The sequence below is a fragment of the Bos javanicus genome, chromosome 2, assembly GCF_032452875.1.
Source record: "Bos javanicus breed banteng chromosome 2, ARS-OSU_banteng_1.0, whole genome shotgun sequence".
In the NCBI taxonomy this organism is placed as follows: domain Eukaryota; kingdom Metazoa; phylum Chordata; class Mammalia; order Artiodactyla; family Bovidae; genus Bos; species Bos javanicus.
Window position 1 is genome coordinate 41427041 of NC_083869.1, and position 25724 is coordinate 41452764.

The 25724-nt window shown below is 38.5% G+C and overlaps 1 protein-coding gene across 2 annotated transcripts in view; it reads right to left on the minus strand.

Annotated features, from left to right (window-relative positions):
• KCNJ3 (potassium inwardly rectifying channel subfamily J member 3) overlaps positions 1-16665 on the minus strand; it is a 189220-nt gene extending 172555 nt beyond the window's left edge. The window contains exons 1-2 of one of the 2 annotated variants that reach the window (XM_061437694.1): positions 15475-16659; positions 5399-5615 (exon numbers count right to left, since the gene is read on the minus strand). In XM_061437694.1, coding sequence (XP_061293678.1) covers positions 5399-5615; positions 15475-16176 — 919 coding nt within the window. In that variant the 5' untranslated portion in view covers positions 16177-16659. Of the gene's footprint in view, positions 1-5398; positions 5616-15474 lie in introns of both variants that reach the window. The other variant, XM_061437699.1, reaches the window with a different exon arrangement.
• Between the last annotated feature and the right edge of the window lie 9059 nt (positions 16666-25724).

The window sequence follows — 25724 nt, forward strand, 5'->3', positions numbered from 1 at the left end:
TACTGTGTTTGGGCTTAAAAGTCATCTTCTCATTGCAGCCTACCCTGACTTCCCTACAACTCTAATCCCTCTTGCCTTGTTTTCTTATTTTTTTTTCCATAGCATTTATTTTCTAACATTCTAAATGAGGCACTTCTTCATTTTATTGTCTCATTTCCACATGTGATTATAACAGGAATTGTGTTTTGTTAACTAACATGTCCCCAAAGTCTAGAATACTGTTTAGCCTGTAACAGGTATTCAATAGATATTTGTGAAATGATTTAATTTGATAATTTTTAAAAAGGAAGAAAGGGGAAGAGATCTTGGATAAAACAGTCATGATTAAAAGGGACAAACTTTCCAGATGAGGATGTAATTTGAGGATAAGATGATTACTTGGTATTTAGACAAGTTGACTCTGAATCAAAAAAGTGACATCTGAGTAGAAGAATGTCCTGGAAATTGATGGCATATATAAGGCCAATGAGAGACTTCATGGGGCTTCCCTGGTGGCTCAGGGGTTAAAGCATCTGCCTGCAATATGGGAGACCTGGGTTTGATCCCTGGGTCGGGAAGATCCCCTGGAGAAGGAAATGGCAACCCACTCCAGTATTCTTGCCTGGAGAATCCCATGGACAGAGAAGCCTGGTGGGCTACAGTCCACAGGGTCACAAAGAGTCGGACACAACTGAATGAGAGACTTCATAGTAGAAGTTTAGTCGCTAAGTCGTGTCCGACTCTTGCGACCCTATGAACTGTAGCTTCCCAGGCTCCTCTGTCCATGGGATTCTCCAGGCAAGAATACTGGAGTGGGTTGCCATTTCCTTCTCATAGCTGGAGATAAGAGAAATAACAGACTTGAAAGTACTTTGTGGATTCATTAAAAAAAAAATCAAGTAGTTTGATTCAAAAGGAAAGGAGGGAAGGGCAGCGATCCAGGAAAAAATTATAGGGAGAGGCAGTCATACAGGTTATAAGGAACAACTGGAAAATAAAAATTAGAAGAAACAAAAAAGAAGGAGAGAGAGAATGTGGTGTCTCTGAATTCCAGAAAGAACCTTGAGTATAAAGGAATAAATAATTGGATTATGTTTTTTTCATGAAGAACACCCTGGAACACGTTTGAGAGAAATGAGAGTCAGTTATTTTAAGTATTAGGTATGATAAGTATTGGCATTTGAGTCACAGATAATAAACATAATGATAAAGGAGATGGTTTTGAAGAAGAATAAAGATATTTTACTCACAGACACCAGCAAAGAAAAAGAGAAGATAGTTATGAGAAACGGACAAAGAGGGCAAAAAAAAAAAAAAGTATCAAAATTGAAGCATCACATTCTTTTTGATAGACTAGGTGGAAAGATGGTACGCTAAGGCACAGGACAGCTGGGACTAGGGGCATGGAAAGAGAGAAAAGGGCTAAAATAGATCCCATGGGGACAGAGCCTGGGAGTGCAGAAAAGACAATTAAGAAGACTGCCAAATAGCAGCGGAGAGCAGATTGAAGTTTGAAAGCATCGAGTTCTAATGAGCCAAATCTGCAATGCTGTTTGCCGCTAGCAGTGCTCTCCCTCCTGGGAGAAGCAGCAAAGAGAGCAAGAGTTGGAGGTAACCTATGTTTAGAAATTTGCTGTGTGAGCCAAGAAGCAGAGGTTATTCATGAAGAGGTGGATGTTCTGTTCCTTGAAGTGAAAGACCAGCTCATTAGAAACAAGCAAGGCAGCATCCCTGAACCTGATCACTGAGGAGTATTTCCAAGGAGGTGGGGAAAGTAATTATTTGTGAGTCTTGAGCTGGAAGCTGAGACTCAAGGAAATGAGAAAGCTTCTAATTTTCCACCCCCCTCCTCATCACCACCACCACTCCCACTGTGACTACAGGAAAGAAAGAGGCAAAAACCAAATGACATCAGAAGATCCTCATCAGAGGATTGCAGCCAAGTGAGCAATGGTGTGCCTGTGCTGGGGGGTAAAGGCTGTAAGTTTAGTACTATTAATACAAAAACTGTCAAAAGTTTAATACATTCCCTAGGCATTGGGGTCACTTGTTTTTAAGTAAACTGCATGCAATCCAGTTTATATGAAAAAAAGCTTTTTGTCAGTTATATAGAGTTTGAGATTACTAAATTACTACTCGTAGCATTTCAATGCAGGCTTTGCTTTTGAATCAAATCCCAGCACTTGCTGGAGCAATGCAATATAATCCTCTGTCATGTAGAGGTGCCCCCCCACCTCTCTGACTTCTCACCCCACACTCTACATTGCTCACTCTATCCTAACCATCCACCTCCTTCTTTTAGTTCCTGGAATCAGTTAGGTTGGTTCCCAACTCAGGATCCTTGTACCAGTTGCTTCTCAGCTCTGCTGTGCTCTCCTCCAGACAGACCTAGAAGGTCCTTCTTGACAGGCAAGTCTCCACTTTGGTATCTCCTTCTCAGAGAGACCTTTCCTGACTGTCAACCTAAGCCTGGGAAGCATGCTTTATATTGCCAGAATTTCAAATATTTTCCAAGTACAGAGCATGTATTCATATATTTATCTAGTGAATGAATGAGTGATTTAAAAAAATCTTAGTGGTTTAACGTTAAGTATGATGAAAAGTTACATTGAGTAAACAGTCACAAGCCTGTGAAACAAACAAACAAACAAAAAAAAACACTGGAGCTAAAATGGTATTACTGATGTTCAAAACATCCCCAAAGATCATATTTGCCTTATTCTAAGCAAATAACTATTATGAGAAAGTATTATGAATGAAAGGATAAAGGAGGAAACATCCTGAAAAATGAATCTAAATAAGCCTCAGTATAATTTTAAATGATCATATGGACATAAGAATGTTTATGATATTTTTACCAGACTCAGGAAGGTCTGAGAATATAGACAGATTTTACAGAGTTTGAACAGTACATGATTTAATTAGTTAGAGCATATACACAAACAAAATATCAAAGTTTCCATGAAATAACATGTATAAATCATGAGTAATGTTTTGCTGTTTTTCTTGCTATACTGGATTTAGAAAACAGGCTTAGTTAAGAGGTTAAGAGGAGGTAGACTTTATTCTTTTCTCCATGAAAGGCGATCTCTAAATAAGAAATTCAGTTTCCAGTCAAGTTTCCACATTTTCTGTGGAAAGTACTCTCTGCCAGTTCATTATTTTAAAAAAAAAAAGGAGAAGAGAGAAATTGTTTAAATGAAATCTACAGTCCTCATGAATAATTTAATGTTACAAAACTCCAAATTACTTTATGTTGAATATCATTTACTAACCATGATCCTCTGAAATCTGATGGAGACACTTCAGTCAAGAACACATACGAGTATTTTAAAAACAGTCCGCTTCAGTATTCCCTTAAGATGCCCATGTAGAAGGCAAAATTTGAAAGAACTAATGAATAAGGAAGGCTCGGACAAATCCAAGTTGAGAGACATTCTATTAAATACCTGGCCTTTACACTTCAAGTACATCAAGGTCAAGAACACAAAGTAAGGTTGAGGAACTATTCCATCTTGAGACTGAGAAGACAAGTAAACAAAGAAGGGCGTAATCCTTAAATTGATGTTGAACCAGGAAAAAATAGCCATGATGGAAATTACGAGAACAACTGAAGGTAGCCTATGAGCTAAGTAATAGTACTGTATCATTGTCTAATATTCTGATTTTTTCCTTAATTATATTGTGATTTTGTAGAAGAGTTTTCTCATTCCTAAGAGATACACACTAACTAGAGATAAGTAGGGAAAAATGGATGAATGGATAGATAGGTAGACAGAAATCACTAGTGAAATGTTTCTGAGACTGTCAAGTGAAACAGAAACTTCACTGTGGCAGTGATTAGAATAATAAGCAATTAATAAATAAAAACCAGCTGTGTCAAAAGTAGAACCATATGCTATAAAAACAAATCAATAAAAACCATCTGCTGTTTAAGCGCTAACAATATATTATTACTTCAATAAATGAGGAGAATAAAACTTAAAGATTTCTTGAACTAGAAGCTTTTACAGATTGGTTTCATCATTTATCAATATATTTTTTAAAATATACTACCACATGATTTCAATTGTAAGTTAAAAATCTAGAGAATTTAAACCATAAAATTGTCCACAGAAATCAAATTCCAGATAAAGATTGATGAATTAAGTCTTTACTCATTGTCCTCCAAACCTTAAATTTTAAAGTGAAGCACTAATGTTAACAAAATAATAGTAATACAACAAGTAGCTTCAAGGTGATTATTATATCTTTCTCCTTTCAGAGAGAAAAAAAGAAGTTTATAGAGATTAAGTATCTTGCCGACATTTCAAATATGCATTATCTAGCAGATGTATAATATTACAATGGCTTGCCTCCCCCTGCTCCTTAGACAAAGCTTTATGTCAAGGTGGGAGATTCTTTCCTTTTGTAACATCTACCTTGACATAAGGCTTGAATGCATCTATGTTATTGCCAATGTTATTAAAACTTTCAGTGCTATAGTTTATACATAATAACTAGCACTTTAAAATGACTAGAATGATATTGCCAGAAAAAAAGGAAAGTGAAAATATTTCTGCTTTCTCACTATTTGTAGCAAGGATAAAACTCAAGATAGACAGACTGATAGATATAACTATGTAGATATTCCATTGTTAGTCTCAAGCATCCAGCAGATTGCAAACCAACTGGCAATGCTTAGGTCCCAAATAATATACTCTGATTTACTGTTATTTTTCTTTTGCCAACCTTGTTCTCCTCAGAGAGTAGCAAATTGTGAGTATTCGCAGCATTACCAACATTGCATCTTAAAGAATAACATACAGCACACAGCTAGCTATAGCAAAGCAGAAAAGGAAGAAATTTTCTTTTTAAATATTTTTTTGTCAAGGTTCAGCTGGGGAAATCTACTGACCTACTTTGAAATTAAAATGCTGCTTTAGCACACGCGCACACACACATACACATGTACACACAGGGAATTTTCCACTGAGGTTGCACTTAGTAGCATATCAAAGCTCTATCAGTGACACCCAAATCACCATCCCTAAGGCAAGAATATGCCTGCTGAGTTCAGGCTGCTCACTAATTGCCCTGAATTTATTTTAACCTTAAACCTTTTAAAAAATATGATTATAGGAAATCCAACTCCACAATTAAACTAGAACATCATAATCATTTCCAGGAGTCATCTCAGTTCCCTTTTTTGTCTTGCAGTAAGTATTTCTGAGTTAACATTACACATGCAATCATCACAACAATAAATCTTCATTTTCAAAGCAGTATCAACTGAATGTTACAAAGAATAACAGACAAATCATTACTTCCATTATTGCAAGCTGAGACATTTAGCCCAATCTAGGAGAGGTATTATGCATGTAATATAAAGTTATTATGGAATAAAGAAATTTGATGGCATAGCTATGTTTTTACTCACCAGTTGTTTCCACAATGCCTTCTAGGATGACGACAATCTCGAACTGTTCACTTTGCATGCTTCGCTGAGATAGGTCATAAAAGGGGCTTTTGGCATCGATCACGTGGCAAATCGTGAGGGGGGAAACAAGAAAAAGTTGATCTGCCCCTGTACTAAAACCTACATCCAGTTCAAGTTGATCAAGGGGAAGGAACTCACCCTCAGGTGTCTGCCGAGACTAGACAAGCACACAGAAAAAGAGAAGAAATCACCACTTGTACTGAAATTTGCAAGGAAGCCCAACAGTAATTTACATTATTGCCAACATTCTGCACTATCAATCATCTGCAACAAAATCCAAACAAATCATTATGCGGCTATGTTCTAGCAAATGGGCCGAAATCCCACATAACTCATGTGGAACATACATGCATTATTTATAATATACGACTTACTATAATTACCAGTCCCTAACTCATGAGCTTTGGAGAAACGCCTGGTCCAACAATGGCTGTTAACACAAACTGTGGAACTAACTGTACATGTGCTATGGCTTGACATAAATCACTAAATGATAACACACTGCATGCCAGATGTTTCTTCCTCTCAAAGCATATAAGTAGGCAATTCTTATGGAGTTAGTTAAAGATAAAAGGTTGATCATAATTTAAAAACAGATTTACTGCATTATTACAAAACAAGCATAATAATTTATTTTTCCAGGACATTTGAAAAGTAATAAATAGATATAAACTAGAATAGTGAAGATGTTATCATATTAAATAATGTTATGTACACAACAGCTCACATAATAAAAATAAAAGCAGATGCTGTTAACTAGTGGTTTTCAAACTACTACTAAATAACTGCATTAAAGTTGTTCATTTCTCTACCTATTTAACGAATTGTAAAAATAGTGAAAATTTATGCTCAAATGAATCTAAGTCAAAATGTAGTTTAAAATATCTATATTAGACAAACTTGTAGCTTACTAAAATTTTTATAAGACAGTGGCATTCAATAAAAATCACTGAAAAGGTTAATTCAACAAACTGCTTACATGGTGAAAAAAAAGTATACACATGATTATAAACAATTAGCAAGCCATGAAAATAAACTTAATTCCCTTTTCTATTCATTTTCCATATCTGGTCTTTGCATATTCGTATTCCTTATCTTACTTACAAGGACCACAAAAGCAAATATTTAGGTTTACATGCTGATGCTGGTAAAATAAAAGCTGGGTTAAGCAGTTGCATACAGAAAAATCAGGGTGGAGGGAGGCTTGCTGCTGGTCAAATGGGGTTTGGAAGAATCCAATATATTTTAAGAGACTCTTTGCAAAGCTAATTTAATAAACAAAACAGACTCCATAACACTGATCTGTCCAATTTATCAGTAGATTGAAGACAGAGTCTTTACTCTTAGAGTTCCAGAAAAGACAGAGGTTTTGTAAATGAGCTTGAAAACACTGAGAACTATGGTATATAGTGAGCTGCCCTCCACAGCAAAATAGAACCTAGACTTTAAAGTTGGTGACAAATTGTTACAGCAGCAATTGCAGATTCTTAAAAACAAAGCTACTCAGTTAATGAAGCTACTTTGTAATTAGTGATACTCAGGAGTTTTGAGTAGGAAAAACATCCAATGAAAAGACAGAGACTATTTTTCTTCTCTGCCCTAGGAGGAGTTGATTAAATTTTTAAAAAGAAGAAGAAAATGATTACTGACAAGGGAAAAAAAAACAAACAAACAGAAAAACCTGATGGTGCAAAAATAAAAACAGCAGCTCTAACAACCAATGTTGGAGAAAACTAATCATTTCTAAGCCAGCAGAACTTTCCAAGTATACAGTTGTATAGTTATACTGATTATGTAGCAAAATAAAAGCTAAATACAAAGCAAAAATAAAAGCAAAAATCCTGGGTCATTGTTCTCCCACCTACTAAGAAACAGGTGCTATATAAACACAAGGTGGTATTCTGACATTTCTAGTTAATATCAGAATTTAGGTCATTTTACCAACTATTCTAAGCTCTGCTTTTCCTGCAGGAAATAAAAATATTCACAAATATAATTTTAAGCTCACTTTCCTATTCATTTTAAAATAATTTCCCCCAAAGAACATATATTTTTCTTACTTTTATATAATACACCAAGACTGAAATTCATCTCCCTCATTCTTATATTTGTTATTTATACATGTGCCTCATTCTCAGAGTAAGCTATTAGCTTCATATTCTCTGCTCATTCTACAACCCATGAAAAGAAGTGGCCTACAAACAGACTGGCTATCAGGAAAATGCCAACCTAGAACAAGAAATAGCTTATTTTTAGCAAGGCAGTTAATTCATATATAGGTAATTTACACTTAAATATGCATGAATCTATTTCATTCAGACTCCACATTATCTTCTGATTTTAAAAATGTGTTCCATATACTCGAAATTATGCCTATACCCTCCTCCAAATGCTTTATATCCTAAGTCTTGGCAGAAACAAAATTAACAACTGCATTTATTTTGTGATACTATAGGGAAAATAATACTTCATTTCACTGAATAAAGTTTTTCACAATTACATCTTTTTTAGATAAGTGAAATTCTCTACACATTCATTGGAAATTATTTCCCAGTGGGTAAACCTAAACCTTTATTTAAATGACTCTGCAGTACTACATATATCCACAATTTTATCTTTCAAGTCTTCTTCCATTTTGTTTGGTTAAGAGATATTTCAACTATCAATATGCTTACCTCACTAATTTCTGTTTGCTTCTGTGACTCTGTAGTAGACTGGGAAGCCTATTAATCACTGTGAATTAAAAGGAAAGCTTTTCTATTTAAAGATTGGGAAGAGATTGGCAGGTGCTTGTAGAACTGGAATTGTTTGAAGTCAGAGCTCCTGGCAAGAGCAAGGTTATCTTATCAACGCTCAGCCAAATACAATATTCCAGAAACTAATATATGCCCACCAAATATATCTTTAGAAGCAGGCACATTCTATTCTAGGCTTACAAGGAATTATAATCCAGGATTTTCTAATTCTGGTGCAATTCTAGAGATTTTCTGGAGCAAGGGGGGAAAAAAGCCTATGATAGTTTTAAGTTTCTCAACTTGTATAACTGGAGTTTGAGAACTTTTCCTCAAGGAATTGTAATACATACATGACAAACACAAAGAAAAAAGAGGATTTATGTATATGCCTTTATAAAATTAAACTGTGATCTGTACCTTGAGTATGTAATAAATCAGTAGCAATAATATTTCATCTATTTCTAATAACCTTATTTATATAACAATTACTGCATTTCACTCAGAAATGTTAATAGGCAGAAAAAATTTAGAGAAAAACCTATTTAACCTTAATTTATTATGTTATCTTAAGAATTTTGATAAAAGAAGAATCTTTCATTAGTAAAGCAGTTTGCACCTAGTCTATGTTGTATCTTTTAGCTCTATAAATTATACCTCCTAATTCCAAAGGGAACACAGAATCATGATCATTTTTACATAAAAATATGTAAAGAGATACAGTCAAAATCAAAAAATTAATTCAAAATACCTGCTAAAGGTTAAGATAAATGTGGTAAATTATTAAAATTTCTGAGGTTGACTTTACTTGATGAAATAATCACTTAAGAATCTTGAAACTATTGGATGAATAAGTGGGGGAAAGGTGGAATGAAAAACAGCTCATGGAAAATTAGTTAATTCTTTAAAATTTAGAACATAATTTGAAAACACTAGGACCTCAGAATGACTTCCATGTAACTTTTATTTTCAGTTGTATAGAATAAATTTTTGAAAGGAAATAAAGATCTCTTTGAAATTTTAAAGCTTTTCTGGCTGGTTGCATATAGAAAATTCTGGGAATTAAGAGAAAAATCAAGGAAATCTAAGGCATAAAGTTTGTTTAAATTTACTGTCCAAATAAATTATAAGTAGAATATCATAGATATTTGAAATTATTTTATACAATTTAGATTTCAGCAATAAAGTTATTATTTGTAATAAAATATTATTATTGAAATATACTATTTCTGTTATATATCCTTCAGTTAGAAGTCACATGGATTTACGTCTAGAACTTAGGGTTTGTGACTCATTTTATAGTCACAAGTACTAATTTCAAAGAAGCAGCTAATGTCAAATGACTTTGAACTCCCTTAGAGTCCAAAAAGGCCTGCAAGATAATCAATTACAAATTCTATAGGTGAAAAAAGAATCAAAAGTCATAGATGCTTGGAAGGGATTATCGTGGTCACGTACTTTACAAATATCTTTCTTATTATAGTGAAAGACTGCTGAGTACATATCCAAAGACACACACACATACACACACACACACAGTGCTCTGGGATACAGTTACAACTACCCTTGGCATAACCAGATCCACGTTTGTTCATTCCCCTTCTGGGAAATTTGTGGTCAGTTGACCACATTCATTCAACATGGACAAACTTCACCAACACAATCAATCTCTTTGCTCTCTTTCTCCCATCTCTCTAACCCATAACTGTGCTATAATTTTAACTGTTGTGACCTTTCCTAGCTCAGAATCAAGCAAGGGGAATCTGGGGAAAAAAGAAAAAAAACATTTAATCACTAACATCTGACATGTGAAATGCACCTTTATCATATTCTAAGACTTGATCTACGCCTCTACCACCTTTCACACGTCTCCATTGGAAAAGGCAATGAGGGCCAGTGGTTCAGAAAGGAAAAGAAAACAAAGCAGGTGAAGATGGAGAGGGTGGCTCTTCTTGCCTACCATCTCTCCCCTATTCTATCTGAAATTTCACTTCTCTTTAAATGGGCAAAGTGTGTGTCTATGTGTATGTTGAATATATGCTGAAGTTAGAAAATTACACGCAATGACATCAGGGTACCATGTGGAATCTAAAATTAGGAAATGAGCCAAAAGCAGGTACAAAGATAAAGAACAACAACGTCTTGTGACTCAAAGCTGTTCTGGCAATGGTTTTGGGATCAGACCAAAATTAGAGTCAGGCAGAGGAAAGTATGGACCTAGAATTTCATCTGGATAAACTACAATTGTACATTTTTTACTCCTTAAGTTTGAAATCCCATCAATACTCAGGTGGAAAAAATATGACCAAAATCAAACCTAAAATAAAGATTTTTTAATGCTAAGCCAATTATCCCATAAAAATATGTTCATTTTTGTGAAAAGAAAGTTAACTTAAAGAATGGAATGTAATTTATCTTGTAATAAATTTTTGTGAGGCTTTTATTCCATTCAAATGAAAGAACAGCTTTATAATTCCTTGGGGACTTTTTATGGAATTTATAATAATAACTGTGGATGGGATTTGTAACCCTACTTACACATTGTCCTCCTACTCACCAAACACCCTCAAATCCATCAAGTGTTTTTCCCTGCTTCTCTTCATTTGTTCTTACCTACTGCTGTGTATTTGTGGGTCTTTGTGCCCTTATTTCTGTTCATGCTGTATTCCCCTAGGCACAAGCCACCCTGTACTTTGCAGGAACCATATTAAAAATAAAAAACAAACAAAACAGCATATTACTATTATTTAAAAGAAGAATAATTATAGTCTTTAAAAGGAACCCAAGTTCTATACCTATTACAGAATTATTGTACTTGTGTCAGAGAAAGCAAAGCTAGGCTAAATACGAACTTTACTTTTTTAATAAGACATAATAAACCCACCTAAAAAAACCTCACTGACATTAAGATCTAGCCCAAGAGTTCTGGGGTACTCAGTCCTAGACTCCTTGAATCTTTTTACTAGCCACATGTATAATGTTCAGGATAAGAGTGTTTTTTTTAATAGATATTCATTTTTGAATTATTTTATTTAAAAGAGATGACTAATAATCTCAAGATTAAAACTTAAGTGCAAACTGGCCAAGATCAACTGGGGAAAAGAGTCAGTCATATAAAATAGGGTCATATAGAGTCAAAAATCATAATGACATTTAAGTGCAAGGTATAGAATGAAGACAAACTAATAAATATATGGAAAAAAATCAGGAATTATATGGTCCAGGAATCACTGTGGCTAAAAGATTAAGACATATGAAGAGAATGAAGAGCTTATTAGTTTTGCAGATTCAATTTTGTTTTTTATAGCATCTTCACTGGATCACAATCATATGAGGAAACCAGATAACATCCAATTTTGAGTATCCATATAAATGGAGAATAGAAAACATGACTATAAAAATAATATAAGTGATATATTAAAAGATAACTGGGAACCATTACTTTTCACTAACTGAGAGTTTAAGGGTTACATAGCTGACATCCTAGGAAAGAAAGATGATGACTATTTTCCATGAATAAAAATATGAAAAAATAAAATTATATTTCCATGAGAAAAAAAATCTTTACCACTTAATTTTAAATTATGTATCTAACAATAGTTGATTTTATGCTTACTTTATGTAAACAAGGTTTGACCGAGTATCTATACATGCACACACATATACAAATGTATACATGTAAGTATAATGGCTTCTTGACAGTAAGTGTGCAAGCTCTTACACGATGCATCAAAAAGTTTAAATCTTTCCCTATTAAGATGGAAGTCTAGGGCAGTCGACCATTAGTATTAGATTTGTGGGAAGGAGTGAGATTTCCAAATCCTTTTAATCCAACACTAAATTACAAGGTCCAAAGTATCAACCATTAGTCTCAACTCCCTAACTCAGGCATTTTTATTAAAATTTTAAACTGGATGTTATGTTAACTTAACACAACTGTGCCATTCATTAGTTCCTATATTTTAGATTTCTTAAAAAAGACAGCTAAAATAAACTGAAAATTCAAATAAAACATCAATATGGGGATGAAAAGAGAAAGACCACTCATCTTAAAAGAGCTTCCTATAGCTGTATTTATAATAATATTATAAATTTTAAAGAATAATTTCCAATTATATTCTAAAATTTTTATTTAATCTACTTTCATTTTTTCCTAAGTAGAAAAGGACTGATCACTCCAAGCATACAGTTGGAAGATCTATATTTAAATATCAAAATAAATTTCAGTATTTGCAAGCTCAGAAGATAGGAAGAGAGTTGAAATAAAATTTGCTTTCATGTAAGTTAACAACAGTTAATAATTAAGCAGAAAAACTATAAAAAAAAAACTTCCATCAAGAAAGAGAACCCCCAAAAATGCATGAAAAACCTCACAGTGGTGAGGATTAGAAAGCCACATGAATGTTCTTACTGTCTTTGCAAGAATAGAAAGCGCTTTACAATCATCAAATAGAATTCTTACATTAATGTTTACAATAGGCTTTATTCAGCAAATAAGAAAACAGCAATAGAAAAAAATACAAATGAAATTAAATTAGGTAATAGGAAGAACTCATACAGACTATAATAACTATTGTTAAATATTAAGCTTTTGTTGCCTTAAAAATCTATGTATTTCTTTGTATTAAAGATACATAAATTTTACATTTAAAATCTCAAACATGGGTTAAGAAAAGAAACTGAAATGTGTAATAATATTTAATAAGATGTATAAGACTAACATCAAAATATTATTGCTTTAAGCTTTTGGTATAGCTTCACTTTAAAAGTATAGTTGGCTGCTTTGGGTCACTTCATCTCAGTCCCTAAGAGAAAATAAGAGTCATTTACTAAAGGCAAATCTTCCCTCTAATTTTGCTGAATGTTATCATTTTCCCAATAAAACATGGCTCCTTTTTAATGAAGTCTAAGGAAATGACAAGAACTCTGAGAATTCATTTTAGTCACCATGGCTACTGGACAAATCAACTTCAAGCAAACTACAGTAAGCGACTAGATGAAGAGTTGCCACTCATCAACCCTCTCCCTTCACAAAAAAATCAGGACAGAATTTCATCATAATTTTGTTTAGATATAAACTGATGCCACATGCCAATCAATTTTACTTTTAACCCTGACATCTTCCCAACATATCAAAAGTAAAGAATTTTAATAGTATACATATTGTTTTAATTAGATGTTTTTAATCACCTTGTGTTAATATAGCACCTTGCTCCAAATTTTCCAACACTAGAAAACTATTTTTTTAATAAAGACACTTCTTACAGTACATGCGCTACATGGTCTCATGCAGAAAAATCACTATCAGCGTCCTGAATCACTAGAGACCCAGGGCTTTAGATTCACTATAACTTTGTAAAAAGCAAAAACAATAACCAAAACATGCTATGTATATTAATTCTATTTATTTCTGACTTCTGATCAATCTAAAAACATCTAAATATGTTTCCTTAAAAAGATATGATTTAATAAATTATTTATATGTTTGAAACACTAGAGAATAGCAATGACTGACCTTTAAGGTCTAATTTTTAATTTCTAGTAGATCAATCAATATGGTAAACTATTCTTCAGTAAGAATCTCAAAGTGACACACAAACATGGCTTCCACGAGAGACTTTTGCAATATATTTACAAAATGTGCCCAGTACACCTAACCTAAAAAAGAGGCTATGTATCTTGTTCTATACATAGAAACAGGCACATACAACAAACATGTCTACAGCATGTTTAGCCTGATCCAAATATCTCAGTTCAAACAGTGGTCCATAGCAGGATACACTAAGTTAAAATGTTTTAAAAATTACATGCAGCTCGTTGGAGTTTTATAAAGAATATGATCCACTCAAATTACACAATTATCTTAATTAACATATACATTGGAACTAGATTAAAAATTTTCCAGAAAGCTACACACAATTTGTTTATTTACTGTCTATAGCATAGGAAATATATGCATATGATGTGAAGTGACAGGACAACTGAGCTACTTTAATTTAACACAATCCTGAGCAAGATAATCAAAATTGATTAGGGCAAGACCTTATAAATGAATGATAAAAATAACACAAGAGCCAAACTTTTTAAAAGCACGCAGTTCTACTTTAACTGCCATGTAAACTGAAGCTGTATAAAACCATATAGACCTGGGACATAGAATTGAAATTTCAAAGGTAAAATGTCAACCCAAAATTTTTATTAGTGCTAAAATTGTGAATGTGACTATGGCTTTCTATGCAATGTCAGATAAATTGTTGAGATTGTATTGCAGTCATCTTTCTCAGTTTATGAACATTTGAAAACTAAGGAGAATCCTTCAAAAAGATGAACTATAAATAACACAGAGAGAACTGGGCTTGTATCCCTCACTCTAATTGGGTTAGTGTGCAGAGTGGGCTTCTCTCCTTGTTTGTAGTGGTGCCCTCTAACGACTAGATGGACCTTGCTTTAAAAATCACTCCAGAAGCGATTTCTTTTTGCATTTACACGGCTGTTGGTAGGAAGTAATCTTCTTTAATAGGTACTAGGAAGTTTCAGGTGAAATCTGTAATCGACAAAGGCTTCATAGAAACAAGCAATTAAGAATAAAATTAAAGAGACTGCAGGAAAAGCACTCAGCTTGCACAGAGTACTTCTCTAGGATAATACTTAGTAAAAATAAAAATTGATAACAACCAGGTGTTACTTTTTTCACTTTATAAACTGCTTCCCCATCTGTGTACTTGTTAAAAAGATAACCACAGAGTTATTGGGCCTGAAGCAATAATCCACTTGCTGGTACTACTAGGGAGGGGGAGGAGGAGGAAGAGAGAGAACTACAAATAAATAAATAAAGCCTTAGGTGAAAATTGAGGTAAGTTCAGCACCTTTTGTCTTCAGACTAAAAGCCTGTTCAGTTTTACTACTTCAAGTTTACTGGAATGGTGTACTGACAACAAATTCAAAGCTCTCTAAATAGGAAAAGAGCCAGGGTAGGAAGAACAGGGCATTCCTGTACCTCAGAAGTCCAGGAGCCAACACCACTCGGTAAGTGTTATTAGTCCAGAAAGCGATACAAGTACGTCCGATGAATATAAATAAGAATAAAACAAACAACTGCAAGAGAATGGGTGGGAAAAGAACAGAACTGTCGATTGTACTCTGCCCCATCCTCCACCCCGAAAAAACAAGTTTGCCTGTAGCGTAAGACAGACTAGGAGCCTGAAGGTAGCTCTCTAGTGGGTTAATTCCCCCGAGCGTGGGGAATGGCGGCCGCCAGGTGGGGAGGGGGCGGACAGCACTTACTTTGAGCAGCTTACAGCGGATCTGCGCGGAGACCATGTGGCTGTTGCGCAGGTTGCCCACTCGGAACATGAGCGTGAGTTTCCCGTCCCTCATAGAGATCACCGCGTGCTCGCTAAACATCAGGGTCTCCGCGCGCTTCTTGGGCTGGGACATCTTGATGAACATACAGCCGATGAGGAAGGCGTCCACGATGGAGCCGAGAATGGACTGGAAGAGGAAGAGGATGATGCCCTCGGGGCACTTGTCGGTGATGTAGCGGTAGCCATAGCCGATGGTGGCCTCGGTCTCGATGAAGAAGAGGAAGGCCGAAGGGAAGTTATAGACATTGGCCACGCAGGGCGTGTAGTTGCCGACGTGGGCTTTGTTCAGGTCGCCCCGAGTGTAGGCGATCACCCACCACATGGACGCCATGAAGAGCCAGGCCACTGTATAGGTGAGGATGAAGATGAAGAGGTTCCAGCGCCACTTGAGGTCCACCAGGGTGGTAAAAAGGTCCGAGAGGTAGCGGCTCGTCTCACTGCCCAGGTTGCCGTGTTGGACATTGCACCGGCCGTTCTTGTCCACGAACCGCTGTCGCTTCTTCTTGGGCACAAGCTGCTGCTGCGGGCCCTGGCCCGGCCCCTGAGGCTGCAAGCCCGAGCCGCTGGACGAGGTGGTCACTACCTGGTAATCGTCCCCAAATTTCCTTCGGAGTGCAGACATAATACGGAGGGGCGAGCCAGATTCAAACGCGAAGCGAAGGCGCAGGAGCCGAGCGCTGCAAACCAGCACCAATAAGGAGGTGGGGGCGGGAGAGAAAGGGGGGACCAAAACCGGCGCGCCTGGGGTGGGGGGCGCACCCGGCGGTAGCTGCGGTCTCTGCCCCCCGCAGACGTCTCTCCTCCCCTGGGACGGAGGCTTTCTCTCCACGCTGAGTCTTAAAACCGAAAAAAGTGTTCTCCCACACTCAAGGCAGGAGGGCTGCGAGGACCACGAACCCAAGCGCGAATTCGCCTCCAAGCTTTTCCAGGCTTCTCCTCTCTGCCCCCACCACCGGCATCCCGGGGGCCACCTCTCGCCTTCTCACAGCCCCCCTGACTATCCTGCCGCACTCCCAAACTGACTGCTTTAAAATTAACGAGTTGACCAGCGAGTTCCTCCCCACCGGCCAACTCACCGGGTTGCCCAAGCAGCACTACCTGCTCCGACCAGACCCTCCCCCCCCACCCCGCCGCTCCCAGCTCGCCCGTCCCCCCCACCCCCCGGGACGGCTGCCGGCTCCCTCCGGCGCTCCCGCCTCCTATCTTTTGGCCCAAATCCCGCCCAAAGGCATCTCTGCCCCGGCACGGGGCCCCTACCCACGTCCTCCCGGCTCAGAGTCCCCTCTCCGGACTCCAGAGACGCGTCCGCCTGCCGTCCGCTGGCCGCGGAGTTTCCACGGGCGCCACCAGGGCCCCCCCGGCCGCCCCCGCGCCCGGTAGAGGTGGCGGTGAGCTACAGCCCGGCACTCACCCTAGGGGAGAGGGCAGGAGGCGGCGCCGCGGGCGGCAGCGGCCGCAGGGCCTCGCACTCTGCCCTCAAGGCTCTTCTCGCCTCCACTTTTCCCGGCGCACCACGATGGGCGCCAACGCCGGTCCCCCAAGCTCCGCGCCTTCCTGGGGGCACCGCGCGGCCCCCACCGGGAGGATCCTGGTGCACCGGGCACAGGAAGACTTGGGAGCGGGACTCGAGGGTTCCTGTCGCTCTCCTAGCTGCCGACAAAGGTGCTGCTGAAGGGGGTCTGAGCTTCGGGATTCGGGTCAGACTCTCAGGTGAAATACCAGCGCCGCTCCAGCTTTTCCTCGGCTTCACGGCGCCTGCCTTTTTCCTCTTCCCTCCCTGGCCCCCCACTCCCGGTCCGCGTCTCTGCGGCCCGGGTGGGAAGGAGCGAGGCGCGAGCCGGGGGCGGCGGGAGAGTGGTGTGTGTGCGGGTGCTTGTGATCCGCTGCAGAGCCGCGCTAGCCCCGCCTGTCCTGCTTCCCCCGCTGTTTCACCAGCCTGAATTGCACCTCCGCGCCTCAGTTGAGCCTGCAGTGTCTGGCAGCTCAGGAAAAAGCTAGCCCCTCCAATGAGATGCGACTCTAAATCTGCTCCCCAAAGCTAGCCAACTCTTCTTCCTCGCCCCTCTGCATCAGGCAGAAACCCCCCAACAAGCAGGAAAGGCTTCTCTTTGAAAGGGGAGAAGTATAATGTGTCTGTATAACTAGGGCTCTCCTTTACACGGATGCCTGGGTTTAAGGATGCACCATAAAGAGAGACCGCAACTGGCTTCGTGATAAACCTGTTCAGAACTCAGAGCTGCCAGTAGCAGAGGGGGCTCAAGATGGGAACAGAAGAGACGGGAGACACTCCTAGGAGAGCTCACAGTCCTGCCTGAGAATGGCTCTATTAGAAAGGCTCAGAATGTCCGGAGTTAATGTGTGGCTGTAATTGAAGGATGAAGGCTGGATTGTAACAGCCCAGGCCTGGCAGTTAACTTAATGGAAGGGCAAAGTGCAGAAATAGCTAATATAGCGCCCATGTGGAAACATCAGTTTGTTTACCACATTTCATGTTTGTTCTAAGATGCCATGGTCTCTTATGGCATATTCCATTCATTCCAGATCCATAAAATTGAATTGTTGGAAAATCATCAAATCATGGGATTATGAAAACAAGGGGCTGCTGTAAGACTCCCAGGCAAAGGAAAATGAATCTTTCTACTAATTCTCCTCTAATAGGTGCTCTCTTCTAATTCTCTCTCAACCTTAGTGCAGGTCAGCCATAAGTAGAGGACTCTTGCCCTGTGGTTTGGTTAAAATCCCTACGCCAGGTTACAGACTTCTCCTGCAGGCTGTCTGATAAGAGGTCAGTGACTGTGATTCTTTAGGATTACATAAGAAGGGAAAGTGACCCTGTGGGAAGTGGAAATTTCTCTGGGCCTGGATCATAGACCTGATTTGAGTTTTGGCCCTGCTATTTACAAACTGTGTGACCCTGAACAAGTTGCACACAACGTCTTTGACCCTCAGCTTTCTATTCTGGAAAATTAGGAGTTTGAACATTTTCCCAAAGTTGATACCTGAAAAGGAGAATGAATGTGGTTTTATTAACTCTTCTAGCTGCAAAGGATGTCATAGACTGGGCTGTAAAGTTGCAATGAGGCCAAGAGATGAGGAATGAGTGTTTGGAGTTGGTCTCAAGCTGTGAACTAGCACATATTCTCCTCTCATCTCTGACTGCTCTCCTCCTAAGTCATGATGCCCTTGCCAGGCTGGCTTCTTTCAAATCCTGAAACCCACTGAGGCATAATCCTCATCCTTGGACCTTTGTTTATCTGTGTTCTCTTTCTGAAATGTTCTTGCCATGGCATTCCATATTGCTGATTTCTTCAATCATTCACCTCAGCTTGAATGTGTCCTCCTTAAGGAGCTCTTTCACTAGCCTCTCATCTACCCCCTATCACTTCAACTTAGTTCATCTTCATGATACTTCTTTTTCCAGCTACTATTTTCTTCATTTGTTTCCTGTTTCTCTCTCATTCTGTCAGAGTCCTGGAATGGAAAAGCACACATCTTGTCCCTAACACCTCGAACACTATCTGTCATGTACTGGGTCCACAATAAATACTTATTCGATCAGTAGCATATACCAACATACATATATCACTAGAAATTCCACATGTACTGAGTAATGCAAAATTAAAAGTTATCCCTAAATCAGGTAACTTAAATAATTTAATATAAAAAAGCACGTAAATTAAAGCAATCCTTCCTGTGCTTGTTAGTTTTCAAACTGATATTCAGTCAGTTGCCAAATCCTTTGATTGTCCCTCTGATCTCTCTTTTTTAAATGCTACTTCCTTCAAATCGTCATTTCGTTTTAGACCCAAAGTCAAATGATGTTCTTACCTTTAGCCTTTTACTCCTTCAGGCTGTCCTAGGTAATATTACTAGGTCTGTCTCCTTAGAATCGTATCCATTTATCAGTGGCATGGAAACCAAAGAGTTATTTGATTATTTCATTTAATTATATCATTTCCAAGCTTTTAAACATTCCCACTTAAAAAAAAAAAAAAGTTTTTCTATGAAAAACCTTTGCCATTTTCCAACACCCAATCTTTTTTCCCAAACTTTAAACTTTTATTTTGTATTGGGGTATAGCCAATTAACAATGTTGTGGTAGTTTCAGGTGAACAGCGAAGGTACTCAACCATACATATACATACATCTATTCCCTCCAAACACCTCTCTCATCCAGGCTGGTATATAACATTGATCGAAGTTCCATGTGCTATACAATAGGCTCTTGTTGGTTATCCATTTTAAATATAGCAGTGTGTACATGACCTTCCCAAAGTCCCTAACCAACAACCAAATTTATAAACAAGTTTATATGTTAAGAAGCATAGTCTAGTCTAGAGGCTAGAAGGGGGAAATCACTTGGGTCAATGTCACAGACTTAATACGTAGAAACTTTGAGATTTGAACCCAAAGCAATGACTCTTTAGAACCTGGTTGCTCTGCCATCATTTCCCAGATGCATAGAAAGGAATCTGGGATTCCTGCTCCACAGCCAGGGTCTCCCTCCACTCCACCACACTGCTCATACAGGTTGAGATCTAAGGTCCACCAGAATATAGCCTAACCTATCTTTCCAAAATTATCTCGTCTGTTCCCTTTAATGTGGTCTCTGATTCAGACAACTTTGGTTCTGCAATTTCCTGAACATTAACTGCATTTGCTCAACGTCTGTCCTGTCACTTTAAGTTTTCTTTTTCTATTCCTGAAAAGTCCAAATTACCATCTCTAGTGTATACATGGAGAAGGCAATGGCACCCCACTCCAGTACTCTTGCCTGGAAAATCTCATGGACAGAGGAGTCTGGTAGGCTGCAGTCCATGGGGTCACTAAGAGTCGGACATGACTGAGCGACTTCACTTTCACTTTTCACTTTCATGCATTGGAGAAGGAAATGGCAACCCACTCCAGTGTTCTTGCCTGGAGAATTCCAGGGACCGGAAGCCTGGTGGGCTGCTGTCTATGGGGTCGAACAGAGTCGGACACGACTGAAGTGACTTAGCAGCAGCAATGTATACATAAGCGAAGGGGGAAATTTCTTAGTTTTTATTTCAAGTGCCATCTCCCCCAGCTTTACCTTATGCTCCCCCTAGCCACAATCATCCCTTCTCTGAATTCTAATTCCCCTAGATTTGCAATATGGCTTTTACTTTCTGGCCTGTGCCTGAGTTCAGAATTTACCAAGATTTCCCTTGTAAAATGGTAAACACCCTGAACATCCACCTCTTGATATTTAGATACCATCTAGCACTCCAGCTACCCAACCCTGCCTTGCAAAGTTAAATATTTAATACATTTTAAAAAAGAACATAAACTACTGAGCCTACTGTAACATGCCAGGAAACTTGCTTGGAACTTTACAGTTACTATTCCTGTTTCAGAGCCTGCAAGATGGTAGAGACGAGATCCCAAAGCATGTCTCCCCATTTTCAAGGTATCTCTTGGAGAGAAACAGTACTGCCTGATAAGTTAAAGATTTTTCAGGATGCCATCATTGTCACACTTTACATGTGACTGAGCCTTTGACCTCTTTGTGACATCCAGTCCCACTCCTTGAAAATGTTTAAAGATGAACCAAGCACATCTTCCCCTGTCAGGGCAGCTGCTTCCATGATGAGGTTCTGGAGAGCAGCCAGCCCCGCGGTGCTGAGGTCAGGCAAGACGTGTAGAGAATGGATGACAGAAGGCCACCTAATCAGGCGCTGTCTGATGAACTGAAGTGAAACACTGTGGACAGAATGGGTCAAAGACAGGACAGGCACACAGTTTCAGCCAAGGCCACAAAGCCAGAACAATGTGGAAAATAGAACTGGAGAATACACAAGCTACCATTTAAAGACAGGGTGGTAGATTATCAACAAAACTACCATGCAGTTCTTAGCTGGAGGAGGGGAAGGAATCAAAGCTATATTTAACAACCAACTCAGTTCTAAACAAGCTACACATGTATTCTTCCCAGAAAGTGATTCTGGCAATGTCTTATTTGCTGTGTCCAAAATTAGTAATAACACGAATAACTGTAACTTTAAAAATGAAGGATATGATTCTGTGTTTTAATACTGAAAAAGCATGACTTTGCACTTGCACTCACCCTATTATATAACAGAACAGTGTGGAGAAAAGAGTATATTTAATGTAAAAGAAAAAACCCTCTGCCCCCGAGAAGTCCAAATTCTAAAAATGACTTAGTCTGCCAACTGTGAAAAAAGCAAGGCTTTGAACATTTCAGCATACCTGGGGTTCATCTCCTCGTCATTCACTTATTGTTACTGTGACTCCCACCACGCGACAGTCTGCATGGCCAGAAATATTAATTACTCCCAGGTGAGAATGGTATTATATTTAATACTCCTTTACTCCTAGTCCTACCATTCTCCAAAGTCTGGTGAAGGGATGGGCAGGCTTGGGATCTGAAGCTCTTATGCTTCAAAAGCTAACATATCCCATTACCACCATAAGCTCCGCTATATTTGGGAAGAGGTCACTCTTTGAAATTCTGTATGCAATTTTGGGCAATAGAATGGTGTGGTTTTTTTTTTTTTTTTTTTTCCCAATCCTCCTAAAAAAAGAAATACTGAAGTTATTTTCTCTCTTGCCAAAAAAAGAAGGAAAAAAAAAATGAAAGGGAGAAATCAGTTTGAGATCTGATTGCACAGACTTGAGAACAGAGGCATTGCCATACCATAGCAGATGACTCATCCAGTCCTTCATCTTGGCTCCGAATCCTGGCCTCTGCCAGAGGATTCAGAGAAAGGCAAGATGCCATTGTCACTTGGAGACCGTTTATTTAGTGAGAATTTTTCTGACATAAACCTGCTCTTTACACCAGTCCCATACATGGGAATACTCTGGTTTATGAAAGAATAAAGACTTTTAAAAAGTCTTTCAAAACTAAGGTCTGTTAGAAAAGAAATAATTATCAGACTCAAGGGTTTATTAAGGATATGAAAGAAAAAATAATTTCCTATTGGAATTATGTCAGTTGAAGTTATATGTCTGAGAATTTCTCCCCTGAGAACACTGATAAAGTCCCAGATGTCAAAATATGTACAAAAATGCTGCTTAGTTCAATACAACACACACTTAATGTGCATAAACCATGTGCCCAGCGCTATGCCAAGGGTTGTGCACGTCAGAAATGATAACGATGTAACATAAATAAAATATGTTAACAACAGCAATAATAATACAATGTGGTAAGCATCTAAAGGAAAAAGATTGCTTTAGTTAAGGTTCACAAGAACGAGTCTCTTTAGGAAATGCTTCTGAAGGTGAGTTTTCCAAACCTATGAATCACATACATTTTTAGGCATTAAATGATCTCTATCCAAATGACTTTATTTTAGATATCCAAAGACAGAGTTTTAATGTCCAGAATTCTAAGAGGTAACATTTCTACATAATGGAATAAGAAGTCACTTATACTCATAAAAAGTTAAACACTAAAATACTGGAAGAAAAAATACGAAGAGTAGCATTTTAGAACAATAGAGTACATTTTTCATGCTAATTTTTGTGCTAGTATACACAGAAAAGATTGTAATTAGTTTCCACTATGGGAAAGTAAAAATGCAACTTTCGCCATTTTCATTAAAATGTTAGAAGATTGACAGATTGGGTCAGTACAATTTATCTGGAAGCAGATACACAGACAAAGCTAGGAGGGCAAAAGTTTTCTTAGGGGTGACACTTGGAAGAGGAAGAGACAGAATGAAGCAGAAAGAGCCTTTAGGCTGTGATGTTGATCTGATGCTAATGAAAAGAAAGGTGAGAGGAAGTAGAATAGAGAGACACTCAGACTGTGATGCAAATTGGCCAACCCCATGGGGAGCAAAATTTGACCCCTGGAATAGTGTCCATACAAAGTCAGGCACAGATAGCCCTGTCCCATGGGCTCACTGAGCTGTCATTGGCTAGGGGATGCCCTCAGAAGAACATGACTGGCTGAATGCTGCAGCAGACCAGGAAGATGCTGTCACCAGAAGCCAGACCATCCCTTGTGCTCCTTCCAGCTAAAGGCATTCTCCAGGGCAGATTATATGGCAAACCTCCATGGCTGCTAATCAGAGAAGTGTAATCTATCAGAGTTTTTTCAGAAGTTTTGTTACAAATATCCAGAAATACTAGTATAGTCTAAACAACTGTTTATGACTGTGTTCATAAATCTTCAGTTTTGTCCTGGTACAATGACATGAATGTCTCTCTCTCTCTTTTTTTTTTTTTTCCCGGGCAGGAGTGAAGGGAGTAATAGCCTATGGCCATGTTGATCTTGTCTTCAGTTTTAGTATTCTAGAGGGTAGGACTATATATATATATATATATATAAAACTTCTTTTAGCATCTTCCAAGACTGAGGCAGCTTGACAGAGGGAGAGACAAGAGTCATGAAACAGTTAGGCATAGGACAGGAGAAGAGAGTAAAAGAGAAATTATGACAGAAAATACACGAGATGATAAAGAGATGGAGGATGGAAATCAAGCAACATTTCATAGCAGGAAACCCAGATTAGAAAGGAAAGTGCTGCTATGTGTGCTCAGTCGTGTCTGATTCTTTGAGACCCTATGTTCTGTAGCCTACCAGTCTCCTCTATCTGTGGAATTTTTCAGGCAAGAGTGAGCTGGAATTTCCTTCTTCAGGGGATCTTCCCAACTCAGGAATTGAACCCGTGTCTCTTACATCTCTTGCATTAACAGGTGGATTCTTTACCACTGTGCCACCTGGGAAGCCCCAGAAAGGAAAGCGGAACAACATGTAGAATTTTCTGAAATCTAATTATCCTGTTATCGTTTCTATCAATAACTGTGCATTAGCATCTCCTTCTGACCTCACCCCAGCTCATTATATCAGATTCTCTCTGCATAAGGCCCAGGCATCAGTGTTTTTCAAAAGCCCCCTTGGTGGTTCTGACAGCACAGCTAGGACTGGGAAACATTGGCTGTAGGAACTGCTTGCTTATGGTGGATGAGCTTCCCTGGGAAGTGTCACATGTAGAAGTATCATCACTCTTTCTTCCCCATTCCTCAAAGGCCCCGTCCTTTGATTAACTGGAGAAAGACAGTTGGGATTAGTAACCCCTTGTTCTATGAACTGTCACAAATCACCAGAGTCCAACACCTGCAGATCTGAATGCAACGTAACAGGAAGATCTTTCCCTCCTTGAAAAGCACCTGGGCTAAGCAGGACGCAGTGCAGGTTGCTTGCAGTTTCATCCAGTCCTACCACCCACACTCATAAATAATGCAACTGAATAGAAGGATCTGGGGCCACTAAATTCTTAAGCCTATTAATGTTTTAAGTTTTGTCATTAATAATGTTTCTACAACTTTCCCTGAATGCAGATGTAAATTTAGAAATTCTGCCTTTATAATCTCTCTTCACCACTATTTATCATACTTTCCTGAATTAAAAACACTGAAACTAGGAAAGGGAGGGAGAGCGGAAGGAAGAAAAGGAGGGAAGAAGAAAGAGCACAAAAATTAAAACTCTCACAAAGATCACTGATCAACCTGTGGCAGAGCACGTTACCCGTGAAACTAGGTGGCCGCGTCGGCCGACAGCCAAGCTGAGATTAGCAGATCTCAGCTAATACATGCTTTGTATTACATGATTAGCTGGAGAAGACTGGGTAAAGAACAATTACAGAAATAAAGACAATAACAACTAGAAACCAGAATGTCCTTTTTATACACACTTACTTCTAAAATTCCTCCCAGTTTTTTACTCAGAGAAAACTCTCAATATTTTTTTTCATTTAGCTTTGCTTTCATTTAGTAAAATGACATCGTAAACTCACCCGTGTTAGTGATGATCCAGCCGTCCAGCGATCATCTTCATGTTCCTTATGAGATAACAGAAGAGGCGCTGTGGGTTGGTAAACTCCAGGGGTAGAGTGGAGGAAGTGCTCTAAAACTCTGCGTTTCCCTCTTACATGGTTCCTCCTCCAACTTTCAAAGTGGGTACTTCAGCAATTCAAATTTCTGGTTGACTAGACTAAGCAATTATTGTCAAAACTGCTCTGAAAGTAAAGATTATATCTAGTTTATTCATAAAGAGCTTCTACCTATTTATTATGACACCATAGATTATACTGAGGCTCTGAAAGCATCTTGGCATTGAAGTAATAATTAAATGTAATAATTCTCCAAAGCTACTCTTTTTTTCCCTCTCTCATC